The following is a 22,484-nucleotide window of genomic DNA, read 5'->3' on the forward strand; positions in this document are numbered from 1 at the left end:
GCAGCCGCTGATAGGAGGCACCGCACGCGTCGAGTCCCCACACCAATTGGGCCGGGCGCGTTGATTGCGTAATCACACCCCCCCCCCCCCCAGCGCCTCCAATTCATCATCCGTGGCGAGAGAGCGAGCGAGAGATTCAAACAATGACACAAGCCACTACCCACACAATGATACAAGCCACGACCCACACAATGACACAAGCCACTACCCACACAATGACAAGACACAAGCCACGACCCACACAATGACACAAGCCACGACCCACACAATGACAAGACACAAGCCACGACCCACACAATGACGCAATGACACAAGCCACGACCCACACAATGACACAAGCCACACAATGACACAAGACACGACCCACACAATGACACAAGACACAATGACACAAGCCACGACCCACACAATGACACAATGACACAAGCCACAAGCCACGGCAGTGGCTGCTGTGGCCATGCAACCCAAACTCGGGGCCACAGATTGTGAATGATCCGCTGCAGTCGTCTGCGCTCCTTCAACGGAGGATTAACAGCAGCGCCACACGAACTCTCTCTCTGTCTCTCTCTCTCTGTGTCTCTCTCTGTCTCTTTCTCTGTGTCTCTCTGTGTGTCTCTCTCTATATCTGTCGCTGAAGTCCTATCGTCGTGGCCAGCAGCGCGACACGAGGCTCCGCAACGCTCGTGGCTGTGGCCATGAGGCCCAAGGCGAGGAGAACAACGTCACACGCAGCGTCGCCTCCTTCCCCTGTAACAAACAAAAACCCCGATCCCATCAGCCGCGCATCATTGAGCGGCTGATGGGTTCTCGGGATCGGTTGTAGCGCAGCCACTGGCGGCGTCCCGAACGCGTTCGTGACAACTTCCGTGACCCGCAAACAACGAAACTGGAGTTGGCGGAACGGGCAAAGGTGCGGCCCTGCAACCTCTCGCTCACGCCACTGATGGCGGAAGGACGTCGAGAGAGCCAGGGTCACTGCGGAGCCCCTGGGGAATTCCACCAGAGGGTATTTGGCCTACTCTTCCACCGTTGACCAGACGTCTCGGATAAAACAAAAATGAAGCGAGCGCGCCGCACGCTTTACCGCGGCGCACGCGGATGGCGACCTGACATTCACACGGACAATCGGCAAACCGCAACGACCTGGCCGAGCTTGAGTGGCGTTCGTGCGTGGAGTGAACGGGAGCCGTGCAGCGAGCTCACGGAAACTCTGAGTGGCAGGTTCCCACCCGCGCGCTCCGCTTATCGCGCCATCGCAATGCATTGAAACGACCGCCAATGAAGGCAGCGTCTCGCGCGGCGGCAATTCGAGTGGCCCGGCGCCGACATTTTTGGCTGAAAATGATGGGCGAGTCAAACTCGAAGAGCGAACAGCAATTTAGAAAGAAAAACGGAAGAAAAAAACGACCGATGTTTTTTTCCGGGGGGTTAGATCGCGTAAATATATAATTGTGTCGTTTAAACTCTGATTGTGAATGCTGTGGCTTGGCTCTCCAACACACAACCGGTGTGCTGTACGTTCTGTTTACGTGACAACCCTTACTAGTTGGCTGTGTCGGGTGGTGGCGGGTTTAACGACACATTTATATGTTTACGCGATCAAACACAAAAAAACTCTATTATGGACGATATTGCTCGCGTGAGCCTGCTGCTGCGTGTTAAACCGATTTATATCAAGATCGATATCTTTTCTTAATGCGATAGCCCCCCGCCGCCCGGATGGTCGATGTGGCCCTCGCTCACGAGGGCAAGGCCCGCACCCCGCGCCGCCTGGGCCCCAGGAGTGGGCCAGGCCAACGCTGGGCACGGCAACGACGTCTCGGTGGTCGCGGGGGATGCACAGACGGGCAACGAGTCGGGGCCCGCGCGCTGCCCCGAGCCGGCAGTGGAAAGTCCACATTCCCATGGCAGGGGCCCGTCTCTCCGTGGTACAATGAACGTCGTTCCCGTTACTATCCAGGCAAGGATCGGGGAGTTTCGGCATCGATTTGAGGAGGGTCCCGCGCGAGGGATGTTTGGCGAATTTAATGAGTCCGCGCCTGTCCTGTGGGAGATAAACCCACGTGGGGGGATAGCGCTCGGAGAGCCCCACAGATGGATTCAAGGCTCCACTGCGGCGCTGACATTCCCCGGCAGTGTCCCATCCAGGCACTGGGCAGGCGCAAGCATCCCGCTTAGCTTCTGAGTCGACTGACAAGAGCGTTAAGCACATTGAGAGCGAGCGAGAGAGCGAGAGAGAGCGATGTTGTTATTTTGGTGGCGGGCCCCGGACACGGCTCGCCCTTGCCGTGACCTCCCGCCGCTGAACGGACGTCGCGTTGATCGTGACGGATCGACGCGGACGACCCGAGGCCACGGCCGGTCCCTTCGCGGCGACGACGACGACGAGGAGGAGAATGATGATGATGATGGATCGGCCTCGAGTGTCCGCCAGGAACGGCGGGGCCGGGGCGAGTCTGCGCTGGTGGCAAGCGACTCCCCGCGGACGCCTCCGACTGGCTCCTCGTCACCGGCGGCATCACGCACGAGGCCCCACACTCGCGACCTGCACCACGGCTGAACCCCATCGCGGCGCGCAAGAAGCGCCGATGTCGCGCTCCAGTCGCCGCTCGGTGGCGGTGATGTCACCGAGCGGCGCCTGTGCCAGGCCAGGTGCACTTTTGAGTTCCGCGTGAAGAAGTGTCGAAGCGTCGGTGGCGGGAAGAGGTCTCGCGGGACGGCAAGAAGCCCCAGCACGCACGGACACACACGGCGAGCAAGTGAAAGCCCGACCGGCAAAAAGGAATGAACCAATGAAGAAGATGTCAGCTGATCTATCGCGGCGTCCTTCACGCAAATGGAACCTCGCGACGGCCATCGAGCCGGGAGGCAGCACCGCGCGTACACGCGCGAGAGAGAGAGCCCTGCAGGTCGGGCGGCCTGGGGCCCACTGGTGGAGGGCACGGGCTGGGGCTCACTGCTTGGGGGCACGGGTTGAGGCTCACTGATAGAGGGTACGGGTTGGGGCTCTCTGATAGAGGGCACGGGTTGAGGCTCACTGATAGAGGGTACGGGTTGGGGCTCACTGATAGAGGGTACGGGTTGAGGCTCACTGATAGAGGGTACGGGTTGGGGCTCACTGATAGAGGGCACGGGTTGGGGCTCACTGATAGAGGGCACGGGTTGGGGCTCACTGATAGAGGGCACGGGTTGGGGCTCACTGATAGAGGGTACGGGTTGGGGCTCACTGATAGAGGGCACGGGTTGGGGCTCGCTGATAGAGGGTACGGGTTGAGGCTCGCTGATAGAGGGCACGGGTTGGGGCTCGCTGATAGAGGGCACGGGTTGAGGCTCACTGATAGAGGGCACGGGTTGAGGCTCACTGATAGAGGGCACGGGTTGAGGCTCACTGATAGAGGGCACGGGTTGGGGCTCGCTGATAGAGGGTACGGGTTGGGGCTCTCTGATAGAGGGTACGGGTTGGGGCTCGCTGATAGAGGGTACGGGTTGGGGCTCACTGATAGAGGGCACGGGTTGGGGCTCGCTGATAGAGGGTACGGGTTGGGGCTCACTGATAGAGGGCACGGGTTGGGGCTCGCTGATAGAGGGCACGGGTTGAGGCTCACTGATAGAGGGCACGGGTTGGGGCTCGCTGATAGAGGGTACGGGTTGGGGCTCTCTGATAGAGGGTACGGGTTGGGGCTCTCTGATAGAGGGTACGGGTTGGGGCTCACTGATAGAGGGTACGGGTTGAGGCTCACTGATAGAGGGCACGGGTTGGGGCTCACTGATAGAGGGCACGGGTTGGGGCTCGCTGATAGAAGGTACGGGTTGGGGCTCACTGATAGAGGGCACGGGTTGGGGCTCGCTGATAGAGGGTACGGGTTGGGGCTCACTGATAGAGGGCACGGGTTGGGGCTCGCTGATAGAAGGTACGGGTTGGGGCTCACTGATAGAGGGTACGGGTTGGGGCTCGCTGATAGAAGGTACGGGTTGGGGCTCACTGATAGAGGGCACGGGTTGGGGCTCGCTGATAGAGGGTACGGGTTGGGGCTCACTGATAGAGGGCACGGGTTGGGGCTCGCTGATAGAAGGTACGGGTTGGGGCTCACTGATAGAGGGCACGGGTTGGGGCTCTCTGATAGAGGGTACGGGTTGGGGCTCTCTGATAGAGGGTACGGGTTGGGGCTCGCTGATAGAGGGTACGGGTTGGGGCTCTCTGATAGAGGGTACGGGTTGGGGCTCACTGATAGAAGGTACGGGTTGGGGCTCACTGATAGAGGGTACGGGTTGGGGCTCACTGATAGAAGGTACGGGTTGGGGCTCACTGATAGAGGGTACGGGTTGGGGCTCACTGATAGAGGGTACGGGTTGGGGCTCACTGATAGAGGATACGGGTTGGGGCTCACTGATAGAGGGTACGGGTTGGGGCTCACTGATAGAGGGTACGGGTTGGGGCTCACTGATAGAGGGTACGGGTTGGGGCTCACTGATAGAAGGTACGGGTTGGGGCTCACTGATAGAGGGTACGGGTTGGGGCTCACTGATAGAGGGCACGGGTTGGGGCTCGCTGATAGAAGGTACGGGTTGGGGCTCACTGATAGAGGGCACGGGTTGGGGCTCTCTGATAGAGGGCACGGGTTGGGGCTCACTGATAGAGGGCACGGGTTGGGGCTCGCTGATAGAGGGTACGGGTTGGGGCTCGCTGATAGAGGGTACGGGTTGGGGCTCACTGCTTGGGGGTACGGGTTGGGGCTCGCTGATAGAGGGTACGGGTTGGGGCTCACTGATAGAGGGTACGGGTTGGGGCTCGCTGATAGAGGGTACGGGTTGGGGCTCTCTGATAGAGGGTACGGGTTGGGGCTCTCTGATAGAGGGTACGGGTTGGGGCTCACTGATAGAGGGTACGGGTTGGGGCTCTCTGATAGAGGGTACGGGTTGGGGCTCACTGATAGAAGGTACGGGTTGGGGCTCACTGATAGAGGGTACGGGTTGGGGCTCACTGATAGAGGGTACGGGTTGGGGCTCTCTGATAGAGGGTACGGGTTGGGGCTCTCTGATAGAGGGTACGGGTTGGGGCTCTCTGATAGAGGGTACGGGTTGGGGCTCGCTGATAGAGGGTACGGGTTGGGGCTCACTGATAGAGGGTACGGGTTGGGGCTCACTGATAGAGGGTACGGGTTGGGGCTCGCTGATAGAGGGTACGGGTTGGGGCTCTCTGATAGAGGGTACGGGTTGGGGCTCGCTGATAGAGGGTACGGGTTGGGGCTCGCTGATAGAGGGTACGGGTTGGGGCTCTCTGATAGAGGGTACGGGTTGGGGCTCGCTGATAGAGGGTACGGGTTGGGGCTCACTAATAGAGGGTACGGGTTGGGGCTCACTGATAGAGGGTACGGGTTGGGGCTCACTGATAGAGGGTACGGGTTGGGGCTCTCTGATAGAGGGCACGGGTTGGGGCTCACTGATAGAGGGTACGGGTTGGGGCTCACTGATAGAGGGTACGGGTTGAGGCTCGCTGATAGAGGGTACGGGTTGGGGCTCACTGATAGAGGGTACGGGTTGGGGCTCACTGATAGAGGGTACGGGTTGGGGCTCACTGATAGAGGGTACGGGTTGGGGCTCACTGATAGAGGGTACGGGTTGGGGCACACTGATAGAGGGTACGGGTTGGGGCTCGCTGATAGAGGGTACGGGTTGGGGCTCACTGATAGAGGGTACGGGTTGGGGCTCACTGATAGAGGGTACGGGTTGGGGCACACTGATAGAGGGTACGGGTTGGGGCTCGCTGATAGAGGGTACGGGTTGGGGCTCACTGATAGAGGGTACGGGTTGGGGCTCACTGATAGAGGGTACGGGTTGGGGCTCACTGATAGAGGGTACGGGTTGGGGCTCACTGATAGAGGGTACGGGTTGGGGCTCACTGATAGAGGGTACGGGTTGGGGCACACTGATAGAGGGTACGGGTTGGGGCTCGCTGATAGAGGGTACGGGTTGGGGCTCACTGATAGAGGGTACGGGTTGGGGCTATCTGATAGAGGGCACGGGTTGGGGCTCGCTGATAGAGGGTACGGGTTGGGGCTCGCTGATAGAGGGCACGGGTTGGGGCTCGCTGATAGAGGGCACGGGTTGGGGCTCACTGCTTGGGGGTACGGGTTGGGGCTCGCTGATAGAGGGCACGGGTTGGGGCTCGCTGATAGAGGGTACGGGTTGAGGCTCACTGATAGAGGGCACGGGTTGAGGCTCACTGATAGAGGGTACGGGTTGAGGCTCACTGATAGAGGGTACGGGTTGAGGCTCACTGATAGAGGGCACGGGTTGAGGCTCACTGATAGAGGGTACGGGTTGAGGCTCACTGATAGAGGGCACGGGTTGAGGCTCACTGATAGAGGGTACGGGTTGAGGCTCACTGATAGAGGGCACGGGATGGGGCTCGCTGATAGAGGGCACGGGTTGGGGCTCACTGATAGAGGGTACGGGTTGGGGCTCACTGATAGAGGGTACGGGTTGGGGCTCACTGATAGAGGGTACGGGTTGAGGCTCACTGATAGAGGGTACGGGTTGGGGCTCACTGATAGAGGGCACGGGTTGGGGCTCACTGATAGAGGGTACGGGTTGGGGCTCACTGATAGAGGGTACGGGTTGGGGCTCGCTGATAGAGGGTACGGGTTGGGGCTCACTGATAGAGGGTACGGGTTGGGGCTCACTGATAGAGGGTACGGGTTGGGGCTCACTGATAGAGGGCACGGGTTGAGGCTCACTGATAGAGGGTACGGGATGGGGCTCGCTGATAGAGGGTACGGGATGGGGCTCACTGATAGAGGGTACGGGTTGGGGCTCACTGATAGAGGGTACGGGTTGGGGCTCACTGATAGAGGGTACGGGATGGGGCTCGCTGATAGAGGGTACGGGTTGGGGCTCTCTGATAGAGGGTACGGGTTGAGGCTCGCTGATAGAGGGCACGGGTTGGGGCTCACTGATAGAGGGTACGGGTTGGGGCTCACTGATAGAGGGTACGGGTTGGGGCTCACTGATAGAGGGTACGGGTTGGGGCTCACTGATAGAGGGTACGGGTTGGGGCACACTGATAGAGGGTACGGGTTGGGGCTCACTAATAGAGGGTACGGGTTGGGGCTATCTGATAGAGGGTACGGGTTGGGGCTCACTGATAGAGGGTACGGGTTGGGGCTCACTGCTTGGGGGTACGGGTTGGGGCTCACTGATAGAGGGTACGGGTTGGGGCACACTGATAGAGGGTACGGGTTGGGGCTCACTAATAGAGGGTACGGGTTGGGGCTATCTGATAGAGGGTACGGGTTGGGGCTCACTAATAGAGGGTACGGGTTGGGGCTCACTGATAGAGGGTACGGGTTGGGGCTCACTGATAGAGGGTACGGGTTGGGGCTCACTGCTTGGGGGTACGGGTTGGGGCTCACTGATAGAGGGTACGGGTTGGGGCAGTCCGGGCGGGATGACATTGTCACGCCGTGGGTTGGGTCACCTTCCCGCCCTCTGCAGTGTTTAGCCAACACGGGGACACACGCACGTGTGTGTGTGTGTTGTGTGTGAATGTCCGTGTGTGTGTTGTGTGTGTGCATGTCCGTGTGTGTGCATGTCCACAGACCTCGCGTGCCCCGAGTGGCGATGGGGCTGGAGGTCTCGGCAGGGGCTCAGGCCCTGAGCGAGATCCTCGCCAATGCAGGCGGCAGAGCTTTTCAGAGCAGCCCCGCGTCTGTTCTGGGGTTGGCCAAACGCGTCCGTTTCATCGTCAACGTTCAGGACTTTAGTTTAACACCGAGTAGCAGTGGCAGGAGGAGGCGGCTTTAGCGACCAATATCATCCATAATAAAGGGGGGGGGGGGGGGGTTTTTTGGTAAGATCGCGTCAATTTAGATGTGTCGCTAAACCCGCCACCATCGTACTTGAACAACTCGGAGACACACGAGTGTGGAGCCGCGCGCGTGTTCGACGCCGCTCCGACCCAGACAAAGCGCGGCATCTTCGTGTTGACGACGGCAACGCGGGCATCCAAGTGGAGGCCAAGCAGGTCACCACTGCCAACCCCCCGCGGAGGTGAACACGCATTTAACTTGATCTTAACTTTGTGTTTTTATTGCGCTCACCAACGCACTCTGCAGGCTCGGGCCAGCTGAGCTTCCCAGATCTGATGAGATGATCCGGTTCCAGATGTCACCGCTATTGGCCAAAAAGCCAAATGCTGAATGAACTTACACCGCAAATGACAGGCACCCCTTGATTAACGATAACGAGAGGGATGCGTTCTTTAAAAAAAAAACCCCACGCGATTTATCCAAATGGGAACGGCCACACCCATTAATTTAAATACAAAAGATTCGAGATGTGTTTCGGCCATTACACCTCTACTCCTAACCGAAACACCTACTGCTGTATCACCGTTCACAACACAAACAAAACAACAAACAGCACAAACACTAAAACGCCCGAATAGTAATTCCTTTAACAAGAAACAAGATTGGCCTCTCGTGGGGAACTCGCCACGAGCTGGACGGAGGCGGCCGTCTCGCGGGTGGCTTCTCGATCGGCGATCTCGCGCCGCGTGGCCGCAGTGAAACTTCGTCTCGCGCCGCGTGGCCGCAGTGAAACTTCGTCTCGCGCGGGAAATTCGATGTCGTGAATGGAACATGCTCCACAATTTGTCAATGGCGCTCACGCGAAATGTCGTGAACGGAACCAAGTGGCGGGATACCGGCAGGGTTCCCGTGTGGGGGTCACAGAGAGCGCGGGCAGGACCCTCGTGCAGGAGCCCCGAGACTCCGCGAGGCATTCCGGTGCGAGCGAGGACAGGGGTCGTTGCAGGCGATGTGACGTGGAACGCGACCACGGCTCATCTGGCATCGACTCTCCGTGGGTCACGACGACAATCACTGCCGATGCGTGAGCACGCGCACAACGCACGAGCCAAGAGCAAGTTTAACGTTTCATCAAGAGTCACCATATCCAGCGTGCCGGAGTGCAAAAGTCATGCCATTGTGAACGCGCAGTAGAGTTATCAATGAATGCTAATCGATACGTTGTGCATACGTGCTATTTATGTATGGATTATGTATCTTCCTGCGATGCCCGTGTTGATGAACGTCGCACCCCGTCCGCCCGGTCATACTTCAAACCCCGCAGCCCTCGCCGCCGGTGGCGCCGAGGGCATCACCCCGCGTGGCGCTCCGTGCGTGCCACGCGGGGCCCTCTGGGGGTGCGAGGGGGGGGGGCATCGTCACGGGCCGCACGGGGCGAGAGGCGGGCGGGCGGCGAGAGGCCGCGGTGGAGAGCCACCTCGGGATCGTGTTCGCGGTCACGTTCAGCGAGCGCGGGTCGAGCGGAGGAGGGACGGGGGCGCAGCAGTCGCCGTGAACGCGGCCGCGTGGCTCGCGGTGGGAAGGGTCAAGATTGTTCACGTCCTGGGTGGGTTGAGGTGGGGGGCGGGTGAAGAAGACGTCCCTGGTCTCCTCGACTTGTCGCCTGGTTATAGAGAACTACAACTCCGTGGTCGATACAATAGACACCGGCTTATGGGGATGTCAGGATTGGTTGTCCTATGGATAGACTCGCCCCCGCTATAGGAACGTGGAATTAGCATCATTGGTTCAGGGCTGTAAACGGGAGATGAGCAGCAATGCCTCGTGGCTCGCATGAGCAGCGAATCGCGACTCTCAACTGCGGCACAAGACGCGGGCCTCCAGGACGCGTCCACCCAGAGTCGTCCCTAGGTGGGGACGACTCTGGGGGTGGACGACTCTGGGTGGGGACGACTCTGGGTGGACGACTGGGGGTGGACGACTGGGGGTGGACGACTCTGGGTGGGGACGACTCTGGGTGGGGACGACTCTGGGTGGACGACTGGGGGTGGACGACTCTGGGTGGGAACGACTCTGGGTGGACGACTGGGGGTGGACGACTCTGGGTGGGGACGACTCTGGGTGGACGACTGGGGGTGGACGACTCTGGGGGTGGACGACTCTGGGTGGGGACGACTCTGGGTGGACGACTGGGGGTAGACGACTCTGGGTGGGGACGACTCTGGGTGGGGACGACTCTGGGTGGACGACTGGGGGTGGACGACTCTGGGTGGACGACTGGGGGTGGACGACTCTGGGTGGGGACGACTCTGGGTGGACGATTGGGGGTGGACGACTCTGGGTGGGGACGACTCTGGGTGGACGACTGGGGGTGGACGACTCTGGGGGGGGGGCGACTCTGGGTGGGGACGACTCTGGGTGGACGACTGGGGGTGGACGACTCTGGGTGGGGACGACTCTGGGTGGACGACTGGGGGTGGACGACTCTGGGTGGGGACGACTCTGGGTGGACGACTGGGGGTGGACGACTCTGGGGGGGTGGACGACTCTGGGTGGGGACGACTCTGGGTGGACGACTGGGGGTGGACGACTGGGGGTGGACGACTCTGGGGGTGGACGACTCTGGGTGGACGACTGGGGGTGGACGACTCTGGGGGGGGGCGACTCTGGGTGGGGACGACTCTGGGTGGACGACTGGGGGTGGGGACGACTCTGGGTGGACGACTGGGGGTGGACGACTCTGGGTGGACGACTGGGGGTGGACGACTCTGGGTGGGGACGACTCTGGGTGGGGACGACTCTGGGTGGACGACTGGGGGTGGACGACTCTGGGTGGGGACGACTTTGGGTGGACGACTGGGGGTGGACGACTCTGGGTGGACGACTCTGGGTGGACGACTGGGGGTGGACGACTCTGGGTGGGGACGACTCTGGGTGGACGACTGGGGGTGGACGACTCTGGGGGGGGGGGCGACTCTGGGTGGACGACTGGGGGTGGACGACTCTGGGGGGGGGGCGACTCTGGGTGGGGACGACTCTAGGGGTGGACGACTCTGGTCAGCAAGTCGCGCTCAGCCGTCCTGTACAATGAGATGCGATGAGTGCAAAGCTACAAAGATCCCCCGTGTAGCCTCAACAGGCTGTTGGGGCAAGTGCTGTTAGCGAGCAGCACCAATGAAGGCCGGCACGGCGCACGAGGTGGGTGGCCAGCATCACGCCCGGCCGCCTTTGTCTCCCAAGTGTCGATGTACACGCACTGCCCCAGGTACTCATTTGAGGCCGAGTCGACCTAGGGGAGGCCCAGGATCGGTTCAGATAATCGTCACCCGGTGGCGTTGGTCGTGAGCGGGTTCGTGGCGCAGCGTGGCGCTGACCGCTGCGCTCCCCACACATTCACGTTGAACGTGTAACCACCGCACGGCCACACTCTGCGATTGTCGTGTACACCACGAGGCTTCGACAGCTTCCCATCGTGAGACTTTGCCTCGCGTGCGCGACCGCTGTGGGCGACGACTCGCGAGTCGGCTGACTCCGCCAGTGAGTCGGCGGCGGCGCGTTCAGAGGCGGCAATGAAGGACGCGGGGGGGGGGCCCTCCTCGGATGTTGCTTTTGCTGAACACATTTATTACACCACATCGACGGGTACGCCACATAGCTGGGGGCAGTACTCGCACACGGCACGGAACAACCACGGCACGGCACAACCACGACACGGAACAACCACGGCAAACCTCTTGGGGGGGGGGGGGGAGCTTGAGAGCTCGAAGCCGCAGAACAAGTCACGTCCAAGTCGGCAGAATGGGGCCCAAGCGCGCTCCCAGCGAGATTGAAATTCACGGGGGGCTCCCATCGCCACTGCGAGCGAGGGGTCGACATCGTAGAAGGCTGCGATGTCTGCGGTACCTTGAACCGTCGATGGCTCTGCCCCGAGCGACAGCGGCACGCACGACGGCGCGGCAACTACGAGGACTGCGACTGGGAAGTGCACCACCACAACAACCACCACAACAACCACCACCACCGACTTCAATGTCACAGCACGAACTTCAAAACACGCCACACGTGCAGGGAGGGTCGCGGAAATTAAAAATGCCTTTCACGTTCAATGCCGTCGCGCCGTTTCGCGAGGCAACCCACAACAGTGAAACAAACGGTAACGCGTCGCATGTAAACGAGAGATCCAGTTCACGCCAGAGCACTGCAGCGCGTCCGCTACCACGACGGCGCGGGGCGGATTGGGGCGGCCTCCCCCCCCCCCCCCCCCCCCGGGGGTGTCCGGAGGTCACCGGGCCAGGAGCCAGAGACCCCCCCGACGGCCTCCGACGGGAGACCTCTCCCGGGATGCCAGAGTTGTCGGCGGCTAGCGGCTCGCAAATCGCACGCAGCGCTTTCCCTTCACCTCCCACCTACACTTAGAGCCCCCCACCCCATCCACCCACACACCCCACCCACCCACACACCCCACAAATTCCACAGCTGTGTACGCAACACAAGCAACGGACCGGCAATACCCGGCAGTGACGCGGGCGCTATTGTAAAAGGGTGGAAAATATCGAGCTGTTAAAACCCGCGTGGTGTTTAAGTAACTCGCCACATTCATTCCAGGCATTTTAAATGCAGTCAATACTTATCAAGTGGAGTTTGCACTTTCTTGTTGTTGTGGGATATCGCACGGAGCCGTCCTGCCGACTTGCACGAGCTCTCGTAAACCCGAAGCAGCGCGGTCAGGGTCGCCATCCTTGATACATCTGGGACTGCCACGCCGCGTCCCGCACGCCGGGGCGGGCGTCACCGCGCGCACCTCCACAGCGGGGACACAAGCTCGGAGCGCACGTAACATCAACCACTTGTTTATAATGCTGTCCGTATATAGATATGCAACGTATAATGGATTAGCCCACGCAAACACCTATATTATATATACCAATGCATTCATTAGCTACTTACTATTTGTAACATTGACGCACACAATCACAACACAACGAGCACACCGATTGCTGGGGTCGACACGAACCGCGGCATGGAACACCACGTGGACGTCCAATGCCTCGCCCCCCCGTCACGTGGCCCTGCCAGTCCCACGGCAGGCCTCGTGCTCTCCGCGCTACCCCGCCGGGGGAGGAGGGGAGGGCGCTGGGGCGAGAGGCCCCCCCACCCACCTCGCTCGGGGGCTATCACGGAGCTTGCGCTCGGTAACCACGTCGCGGTCCGTCGGAAGGACGCTCGCTCGCGCGCCGGTCGAGGAGACCGGGCGGGCCTGGATCCGTGGGCAATCCGCTGCTGGATGACGGCCTCCCCATGCCGTGCGGGCCCGCTGGGGCTCGTTTAACCATACTTCGCCACCCTGGTCCCTACGAGTTGTTGGCGGAGGCAGGGGGGGAGCCCATCGTGGCAACGTCGCGCAGTACGGAATACGCAGCGCTGCTGGGTTGTGCACGGGGCGCCGTTTTCTTTGAAATTTGGCCAATGGTCAAATCGACGTCAATTACTCAAAGCGAGTTTGGCCGTTTGCTGCCCACATTTGGCGGACGCAAACCGCCCGTCCGCCCGTCCGCCAACGAACCGAGCGTGGGCGCCGAGACGCGCGCTTTGCTATCGTTTGAAAGAAACATCGCAAGGTTCGGCCGTGAACATGATCGGTTTAGTTTCCCCGCGACGGCACAATTCTGGCTGCGCTGGCAACGGCGCGGCGAGCACGTGGCACGAGCGACGTGACGGGGCCCGGGGCAGTGACACGTTTATTGAAGCAGGGAACAGACGTCCGAGCGAGCGACGGGCCGATCGGAGCACATCACAAAGTGTAATATTTCACGAGCTGACGCGAGATCTTTTTTTTTTAAGCCGTCTATCTTTATAATCCTTTCAGCGAGACAGCTTTGTCAAGTTAAAAATCTATAACGCGCACCCGCAACTGATATCGACATTGTTACGTGGAAAACATAATCATCTTCGAGAGGAGTCGATCGCCGGGAATATATTGTCGTTGCAAAAAAAAAGTAAATCGTTAAAAATTCATTTAAATAATTTATTAAATAAAACCAAAAAACCCCTAATGCTTGTTGAGCGAAGCTGCGCGCGCGTTGTAATGTGCGCGCGCGCACGCACGCAGGACAAATGAGTGAAAACTGCTTGTTGTTGTTGTTGTTGAGCGTTATTGTCCTTCCCCCGCACCTGCGATGAGCCACGACCGGCCCGTGCGGCGGAAGTCCAAGGTACAGCAACACGGGACACACCAAGGGGACGGAGCAGCCTCTGCGACACGAGCGCACGCTGGGCTCGGAGGCAGAGCGCCGCCGCGGAGAGGGGGGGGGCACCCCAGCGCCCCCCGCAGCTCATCATCATCACTCTTCCAGCTGGCTCTCCAGGAGCTGCTGGAAGGAGAAGGGGGCAAACTTGTAGCCTGTTCCCAAGTAGAATTTGTTCTGAAACTCCACCCTGCGGAGGGAAGAGAAGAGTGGAGGGGGGGGAGGGAGGCATTAGCACAAACCGTTGTTGACTCGGTGGGAATTCGTTAAAAAACGAAAAATCCATCCGACACCGAAAACAGAAGCGGCTCCGCTGTAGCGGCCCGGTACGCGGCGTGAGGGGCGGCGCGAGGGCCCGGCTCAAGCGGGCGGCGAGGCGGAGCTCACGTTCTCCCTTTCACAGCCCTCGGCCGGCGGTGGAAATTCCCCGTGACTGTGGCGGGGGCGGCGGGAAGAGTCTGTCCACGGGACAACGGCTGTCGACAACCCACAAAGTGGTAGCTATTGATTCCACCCCGGAGGCGGGACTGATGGGTCGAGCCAAGCCGCGACCGGGACGTGAACTCGGAACGTTGCGATTGCGAGCCGCTGGCGATTCGTACGAGGAGGCGGCCAGCAATGACTTCGGACGAAACCGTTTACTGGCGCAGTCGCGGCAATTAGATTCCACGCGGAACGTGAGCGGTGTTTCTCCCATGATAATGAAACAGCTCTGTGACCTATAGCTCCTGTTTGCTTAAATGAGATTTAAACTGAATTTGCTCAATTATAGCATATTTATTTGACATGCCTGGGAAACTCTGCCACACTATCACCAATTCCTATTTTTCATGCCAAGACGAAACTAAATGAAATAAAAGATAGAACGGTGTCCCTCAAACGCCTCGGGAAATCAAAGGAGAGCAGCCTGCACCAGCTGAGAGAGCGCACGGGGGCGACTGTGACGCAGGCGAATAACGGCACCGTCAACGTCACGATGTAACGGGCACAGTCAACCACCACGACGGCACCGACAACATTACGATGTAACGGGCACCACGCGACCGCGCCACCACAGTCAACGTTACGATGTAACGGGCACCACGCCATTGCGTCGGCATCGGCACCGTCACGATGGCGACGAGCGCTTCTTCAAGACGGAGCAGCATACCTGCGAGCCCACGCATCGTTTTCACTTTCGAGGGATTCCGCCAAAAGCAAAGGAGGGTTTGCATTCCATAAATCAGAGCGGTCGCGGTCATCTCCCCGACGACGGGCAGCCAGAGGTCGCAATCGGGTACCCGATACCCGTACCCGTTTGCAACCCTGGTGCGGCCGGGTACGGGTACGGGTAGGCCGTGAGTCACTGGTGAGTAACCGTTTGTCACTCATTTCGGGTAGGGTACGGGTAGGGAACGGCTACCCGTACCCGGCCGGGTACGGGTACCCATTTGCGACCCTGGTGCGGCCGGGTACGGGTACGGGTATGGAATCAAAACCCGTTTGCGACCTCTGCGGGCAGCCCCGTGCCATGCACACTGTAGGAGAGCCTCCATCTCACCGCCTGCTGACATTGCCCACCGCCCGTCCTCGTCAGCGTCTCGGCCGCGAGTAGCGCCGTGCCAGGACGTGCCCTCGACGGGAACCGCGCGCATCACCGAGGGCCGCGGCCACACCGGCGCAGCACCGTGGCAAGCGCGATGCTCGGCAACGCCGGCGCGCTGCCCAGCGCTGCATTTAGAAATTCGAACGCGCAGCTCAACTTATGGTTATAAATCAGTCTGCGGTGTTGAAAATAAATAAAAAAGAAAGTATCCAATCAGTACCACTTAATTAACCGTGCGGCGCATTGCGCTAATAACGCGGCCCTCGAAGAGAAAACAGTGCTGAGTGTGGTCGTTAAGCACGAGGTCGGCATCGGTGCTCATTAAGCACGTGGACCGTACGCTCACACCGCACACCTGGCAGCTCGTTTGTTTTCCCGAGATGCATCAAAGGCCAAACGTTGGAATTCAGCGCATTCGTTAAGTTGCGGCTTTCAGGGTCAATCGTTTTAAAATAATACATCAGACGGGAGCAAACGGAACATATTCGCGTTGAAGAATGTAATTTTCTGAGTTGGAGTTTCATCTCCTTAAGAAGTCTACTTCAACGAACCGCAGAATGCAGGTTTATAAAGTGCGTGTAAAGGCTGTGCAAACGGCGAGTGTGCACATCAGCGTCATTTGGAGAATCGGTGGCTTTTTGAACTCGGCAATAGTGGCAAGTCTCACAGATTCGTAACGGCGTACTCGATCACGCACCAACGCGTAGGCGAGCGGGGTACAAACGTACGTAGCATGATGAACAAATACATACGATTGTGTGCCCAACAGACACAGTGGATTATTTACATTTCCACGTGCTGTTCCGCCACAGTTAAAAGACTCTTCAAGCTGGCCCTCTAAGGATCATTGGTCGGGAGCCAGGTGCTCCTGCATGCTCATGCCAATACAACGCCATGCACGTAGCTTGACCCGGGCACCTCACCGTCATTCACAAAAATAAAAACATTAAAATCTCAAATTTCTAAATTGTAACCTCCCAACAGAAGGCCACTGAGAGGCCGTCACGAAACATCCCAGCGTCAGGTACTCCGACATCTCGGCGGCCGTCCTCCGCCCCGGCCTGTCCTCCCGTGAGGTGCAGCAGAGCGCCGGACAGCACTGCCCATGGCTCTCACAGCCTCCGTGCTCCCAGCAGGGCAAGCCGCTGACGCAGCCGGGGGAGCTGCGGCGAGCGATCCCCACGGGCGAACCGGAACAGCTCAAAGCGCAAAGATGTTCAACGTCGACACGGGGTACACGTCCAAGTAGCAGCTTTGTAGACGTGGTCACCTTGTCGGGGAGTGGAGGCTTCATGGAAAGAACGACGTCATAATTACCACATGGCCTAACGCAAGCAGAGATCATTGTGCATTGCCGACGAAACTCGTGAAGGGCCAACACGGCCACACGGCCGCTCGGCCCCCCGCGTGGTGGAAGGCCCTACTGGGGGGCGGGGGTGCACCCCGCCGAGTCGCCGACCCCTCCCCCCCACCCCGGCGGCCGGCACGAGCCCCACGATGTCGGGCTCGTGCGTGGAGGCCTAATTAGCGGCAATTATATAATCAGAATGAGCCTAATTAAGAGAGAGACGGAGCGCATCACCTGCGTACTAACGAGATCCCGGAGCCCAAAGAAATATCAAGATGCAGAAGGACGCAGCCGGGCTGGCGCGTAGAATATCCGCAAACCGTCGGGGGGCAACAAGAAAAACCCAACGACTCGGACGAACGCGAGACCGGTGGCGTCGAGCCGATGGCAGAGACTGGAAGTTGGCGTGCGGTCGGTGACCGAGTTGTGGTCCCGCTACGGAGTTCGTGTGGGAGTGGTGCTTCCAAGAGGAGTTCCACCTCCTTCCCCGTGCTCCCGGAGGTCGCGGGGGAGACCCGACGCATCACGTCCCTGTCGCACCGCCGGTCTGTACCCCATCTCTGCTATATTTCCGTCGAAATGAGACGGTGGAAAATGAAGGTCTCAATTTCGAGCCGATGGTGTTCGGCATTGCCACGACAACGCATTTAGTCGCCAACACACCGAACCCGCATCGACCCTTGGGATGGAACAAATCGCCTGTGGAGCTGGCCGTGTGCGCACTGCGTGAGCATTTCGAGCACGCGTTAATAATCCTGACGATCCAGGGAGGTTCTCGGCAAGAGTCCACGATCGCAAGTAGATTGAATTCCGTGCATGTCAATCCCTTGGACGCGTCACATTGCCGTGTCACGATGTGTCTGTGGACAATCGACAACAAAAGCAGTGACTTTGCAAAACCAAAACCCCCTCCCCCTTCTGCTCCTAACTCTGTGTGTGGGCTTCACCGACAAGCAGGCACGTACAGCATCTATGGAACAAAAAGCAAAAAATGTTTTTGTACATTTGGAATTGACGCCATTCTTACAGGGCAAGGCTAACTGTGCTGCACACAGTCTGCGGTGCAGGAGGGGGCGATGACCGCTCCGTCTACTCCAACTGAACAGTTTGGAGGTCATTGATCAAGTTGGAGAATGTGGACCGCGACGCCGGCACACGAGGAGGGATGACACGAACGTCAACCGCAAAGGAGGCGCCGCCGAGAATTTCTTCCGGCGAATGCCACACCGCAGCATTAACCAGGGTGGGCAGCCAGGTTCGAGCCGCGAGCCTCTGCAACGAGCGGCGGACCGCACGACCGTTGCGCCAAGCCTTCATCGTCCCAGACGCACAGAGATTTGTCCGTTACAACGAAGCACAAACGCACGGGCAAATTAGTGCCAGCGTTTTACACTCGGCGATAAACAACGATGCCAAGTGGACTTGAGAAGGGAAACAAGCAGCGAAGTTGTCGATAACCGCCGTCAGTAAAAAAAAATAACCTGGACGCTTCAAGTCTTTCTGCATAATTAATTACTCGTTGAGCTGAACGGTTCATTTAAAAGTCTCCAGCAGCATCGATCGTTCTGAACATTTCAAACCAAATGGACGGGGCCTCAGCCCCGCCAAACAACTGAAGATTACCAACGTTGCCGCAGGGATCGACAGCCGATGGGATCGGAGTGACGGGACGTGCGGGGATTGCGAGCCCAGGGCAGGACGCTCGGCTCCGAGGGGGAGCAGGGGGAGCAGGGGGCGCCGCTCCCGCTACGCTTTGTGTTCGGGCGCGCCGAGGTCCTCGCTCGTCACGGCACAGCTCGGCGTTCCGGTGAGAACGGTTTAGGAGGGAGACAGGCTTCGCTATATTAAAAGCAGCGTCGCGCGGTTCCGCTTTATAAATCATCGCATTTAAACGTTTTTGCTTAAATCCTTTTCAAAACATTAGGGCGGTGAAAACACGAAACTAAAAAGCCAAAGTAATTCCAAATCATTCGCAAACAGAATGCCGGAAATGTATTGCTCAATAAAGGGAACGGATCGGTAATCGAGTGAGCAGCGCGGACGTGCACAGAGAATGCTCGAGCGGGGCCTGCCGCGGGGCGGCTGCCGTCACGCCGGGTGATGGAGGATGTTATTAAAGCCGTGTTCCCCGGGGAGCGCGAGCCACATCTCATCAGCTCTGTTTAGCATCCCGACTCGCCCCGGCGAGCCAGACACGGTTAATGAGCCAGCGCTGGTGGCGGGCAGGCGAGCGGGCGGGCGAGCGGGCGAGCACCGATAGAACCGGGGGTGGGAGGACCGTCTGCGCGCTTGCAGATAAGCCCCCGCTGCTTAAGGACGGCGCTGACAAGCGCGAGGGAGTGCGGCTCGCGGCGCTCGCTGTATTATTTTCGACAAATTACATCTCGGTCCCCGAACTGCGCGGAGTGAGGCCTGGCGCTGCCGGGACCGACAGCGATCGGCGCGGTTCTGCCTCCGAGGGATTAATTACTGCGCAGAGCCGGCAGGTGGCTTGCAGGGCGGCTCGGCGCAATGAATGACAATTCAATGTCACGCGCATCCGGGAAGCGATGCGGCAGCCGCGGCCGCACCGCGCTCGCCCGCTAGCGCTCGCCCGCTAGCGCTCGGCCGCTAGCGCTGTCGCGACAATGACGAGGAGGCGATGATGACGAGGAGGAGGCGGCGGCCCCGGCCTGCCTACTAACACCCATCTGGGCTCTACCTATGCGACTGCGAGACACCGAGCAAATACAGCGAGCATTAAGCATGCACTGTGGAGATAAAGATACAGAGTGGCTCTCCGCACTGAATAAATACGTTAGTTTTAGAGACTCATTTATACTAATGGGACAACAACAACAATAATAATGGTTGTGACGCCGCGCCGCAGTCGTCAGCGCACTGCGCCGGTGAGCCGAGTTCAATTCCCAGCCACGGCCGAGAGTAATTACATGTTGGCAAGCAACTTTATTACATTTTAATCAAAATATCCACCTATCATATCGATGTCCGTTTTCGCGTTCCAAGCTGTAAAAAATAAAAATAAATGGACGGCTATAAAGAGAGAAGCAGGTTAGGTATTAAAAAAATAAATTTCAAATCCATCCCCCCTTGGTCACGCGGCTTAAAATAACATCGAGTGGCCGGCAATGTGGATGGAGCGGTAGAGCAAGAGAGGAAGCGCAATCGATGGCACGCACCACGGCCGCGGGGCGTGCAGCGGCGGCACCGCCACGAGACACTCAGGCTCCCACATTACGCCCCAAGACGCCGGCCATTTGCCGGCAAGTGGACCGGCTCTCTTAAATATTGATTGGGTGGCATTTAAGCTTTAATGGTAAGCACGATAATGAGACTCGTTTTCCATATTTTGCGGAGCAGCTAAAATAATCCAGTTCAGCCCATTGTGTCCTTGACCCTGGAGATGCTTGACGCGTTATTTATTTATTTGCTCGCTTGCGCGTACAAGGAAATGGCCGCAACCACCACAACGCAAGAGCTATTACCCTCGCGTGCCCAGGAAAGGGTGAGCTATCAATCAGGGCACGGCATTAAAGGCAAAACGTGGTACTGCTCCGACGTGTCCCGAGCGTACGCCCTGCGGCACCAGGCCGGGGCTCGGAATGCCGGCCGATTCAACCATCCGGCCGCTTCCGTGAGGGTGGCAGCCGCGAGGGCCGAGCAGCTGCGGCGAGCGCGCACACGCACGGGCGGATGCACGCACGCACACACGGGCGGACGCACGCACGCACGGGCAGACGCACGCACACACGCACGCACGGGCGGACGCACGCACGCACGGGCGGACGCACGGGCGTGTGCACGAAGTGGGCGAGAAGAGCCGAGACGCGGCACCCTAGCGCAGCCGTCTGTGCAGGACGACCGCGTCACCCGCGATGGGGGAACAGCTGAGCTGCGGCGTCACGCGGCCTCCAGCCAAGAGGAGCAGACGAGAGGCGCCGAGAGACGCGCTCCGCCGCTCTGCAAAATTGCACGGGCAGATTGGGGACATTTCTGAAACGGCACCGCAGCCCTCGTTGTTTGGCATTGAGGATATTACACTGCCCGACGAGGACGTGCAATGCAACGTACACACAAAATCTGGCATTCTTTGTGACGTGCCCAACCCACGTCATTTTGGCAAATATATTTGGAATGATATCACCTTCACGCAGCATTTGGCATCCATTGCAGGTCGATCCGAATTCGTTCCACCAACTCAATAGGCGACGGGCAACCGCAGATTGTAACGTTCAGGGGGCTACTAAAGCAAGGCGAGCCGAGCCGAACGCGGTCGTTGCGGAGGAGAGCGTGACCACAGTGGCGGCGACGGCAGCCTCGCCGCCTGGTGTAGGGCGACGACGTCTTCCTTCATGCTGCTGCGTTCTGCACGCGAAATAACGCCACGAAAAATAAATTCGCTTTTCCCCTCCCCAGAGTTTGTTTTCCCCTCGGCTACCGATTTGGACAAAACGTACCAGGCCGCGGTGTCGTGTTGATTTCCACCCCGCACCTTGCGTGTGGGTTCACGTGACAAATCTACCGCACGTCACGCAGGGGGGGGGGGGGGGGGGGGCGGGAGCGGTGGCGCAGCGGTTGGCGAGAAGACCCCGCGGAGCCCGGGCGGGGCGCCGAAATCCTCCGTCACCGACACGTGGCGGCCGGCGTGGGGACGAGCGCTCAAACAACCGCACGGCTGACACGGCGCAACGGTGGGGGGCGCCACCCAGCAGCGAATTGACACGGCGCTGCAAATAGCAAAGAGGTCTCCCGCGAAAGGGACTCGAAGGGCTTTTGTTGTGCGCTTGCGGCCTCATACTTAGCCAGTGCTCATTCGGTCGTTTGTGAAGTATTGCGTCTTTGCTCAGTTGCGTCTTTAAAAAACAGGATTGTAATTGATGTGAAGCTGCGTTAAATATAAACGAATTTACGCCCAAGATAAACTAGGTATATTCTGTGTGTGACGACGGACCGGGAGAACATAAAAGCACGATATATATCTTTGAGTTAAATACATACACTGAAACTCTGTAAACGCTTTTACATGGATACAACTTATTGCCTTCAATTCAATCTAAATAAACACGGTATGCACATTTCAGGCACGCAGCGTATTGTCGAGGCAGGAATAAAAATGGCCCCGTGGAAGTGTTGAGTTAAGGGGCCGTCGCGCGCCATTTCACCCAATCGGGCGCGCTCGCGATCCCCGTCGCCGGCGACGCGCTGAACACGCAGGTTTGTATTCAGACCGGGCGTCGGGCGCAACAACACGGCTTTATCTCGGCTTACACGCGGCGCACGAAACAAAAGGCTCGGCGACGCAACCCGCGCCGCTGGAGCGCCGCCCGCACCGCCGGAGAGACGACGGCGCTGAGGCACCCGCGGCGGCCGCGTGCGCCTCAACGCCGCGGCTAAACGCCGGATTTCCGCGCCGTCGTCATTATTATTATTCACGCCGTTGCGGAGCGCTCGATCGTGGACGGCCGCTACGGCTCGAGGCGCCGCGGGCAACCCCCCCC

At 59.2% G+C, this 22,484-nt stretch overlaps 1 protein-coding gene across 7 annotated transcripts in view; it reads right to left on the reverse strand.

Moving 5' to 3' along the window:
• Positions 1–11,411: 11,411 nt before the first annotated feature.
• The window catches only part of LOC144720392 (V-type proton ATPase 116 kDa subunit a 1-like), a 73,573-nt gene continuing 62,500 nt past the window's right edge, over positions 11,412–22,484 (reverse strand). For all 7 annotated transcript variants that reach the window (XM_078597663.1, XM_078597489.1, XM_078597318.1 and 4 more), the window contains one exon: positions 11,412–14,243. In XM_078597663.1, the coding sequence (XP_078453789.1) occupies positions 14,150–14,243 (94 nt within the window). In that variant the 3' untranslated portion in view covers positions 11,412–14,149. The remainder of the gene's footprint in view (positions 14,244–22,484) is intronic.

Source organism: Lampetra planeri, chromosome 1, assembly GCF_965212315.1.
Source record: "Lampetra planeri chromosome 1, kcLamPlan1.2.h2, whole genome shotgun sequence".
NCBI lineage: Eukaryota > Metazoa > Chordata > Hyperoartia > Petromyzontiformes > Petromyzontidae > Lampetra > Lampetra planeri.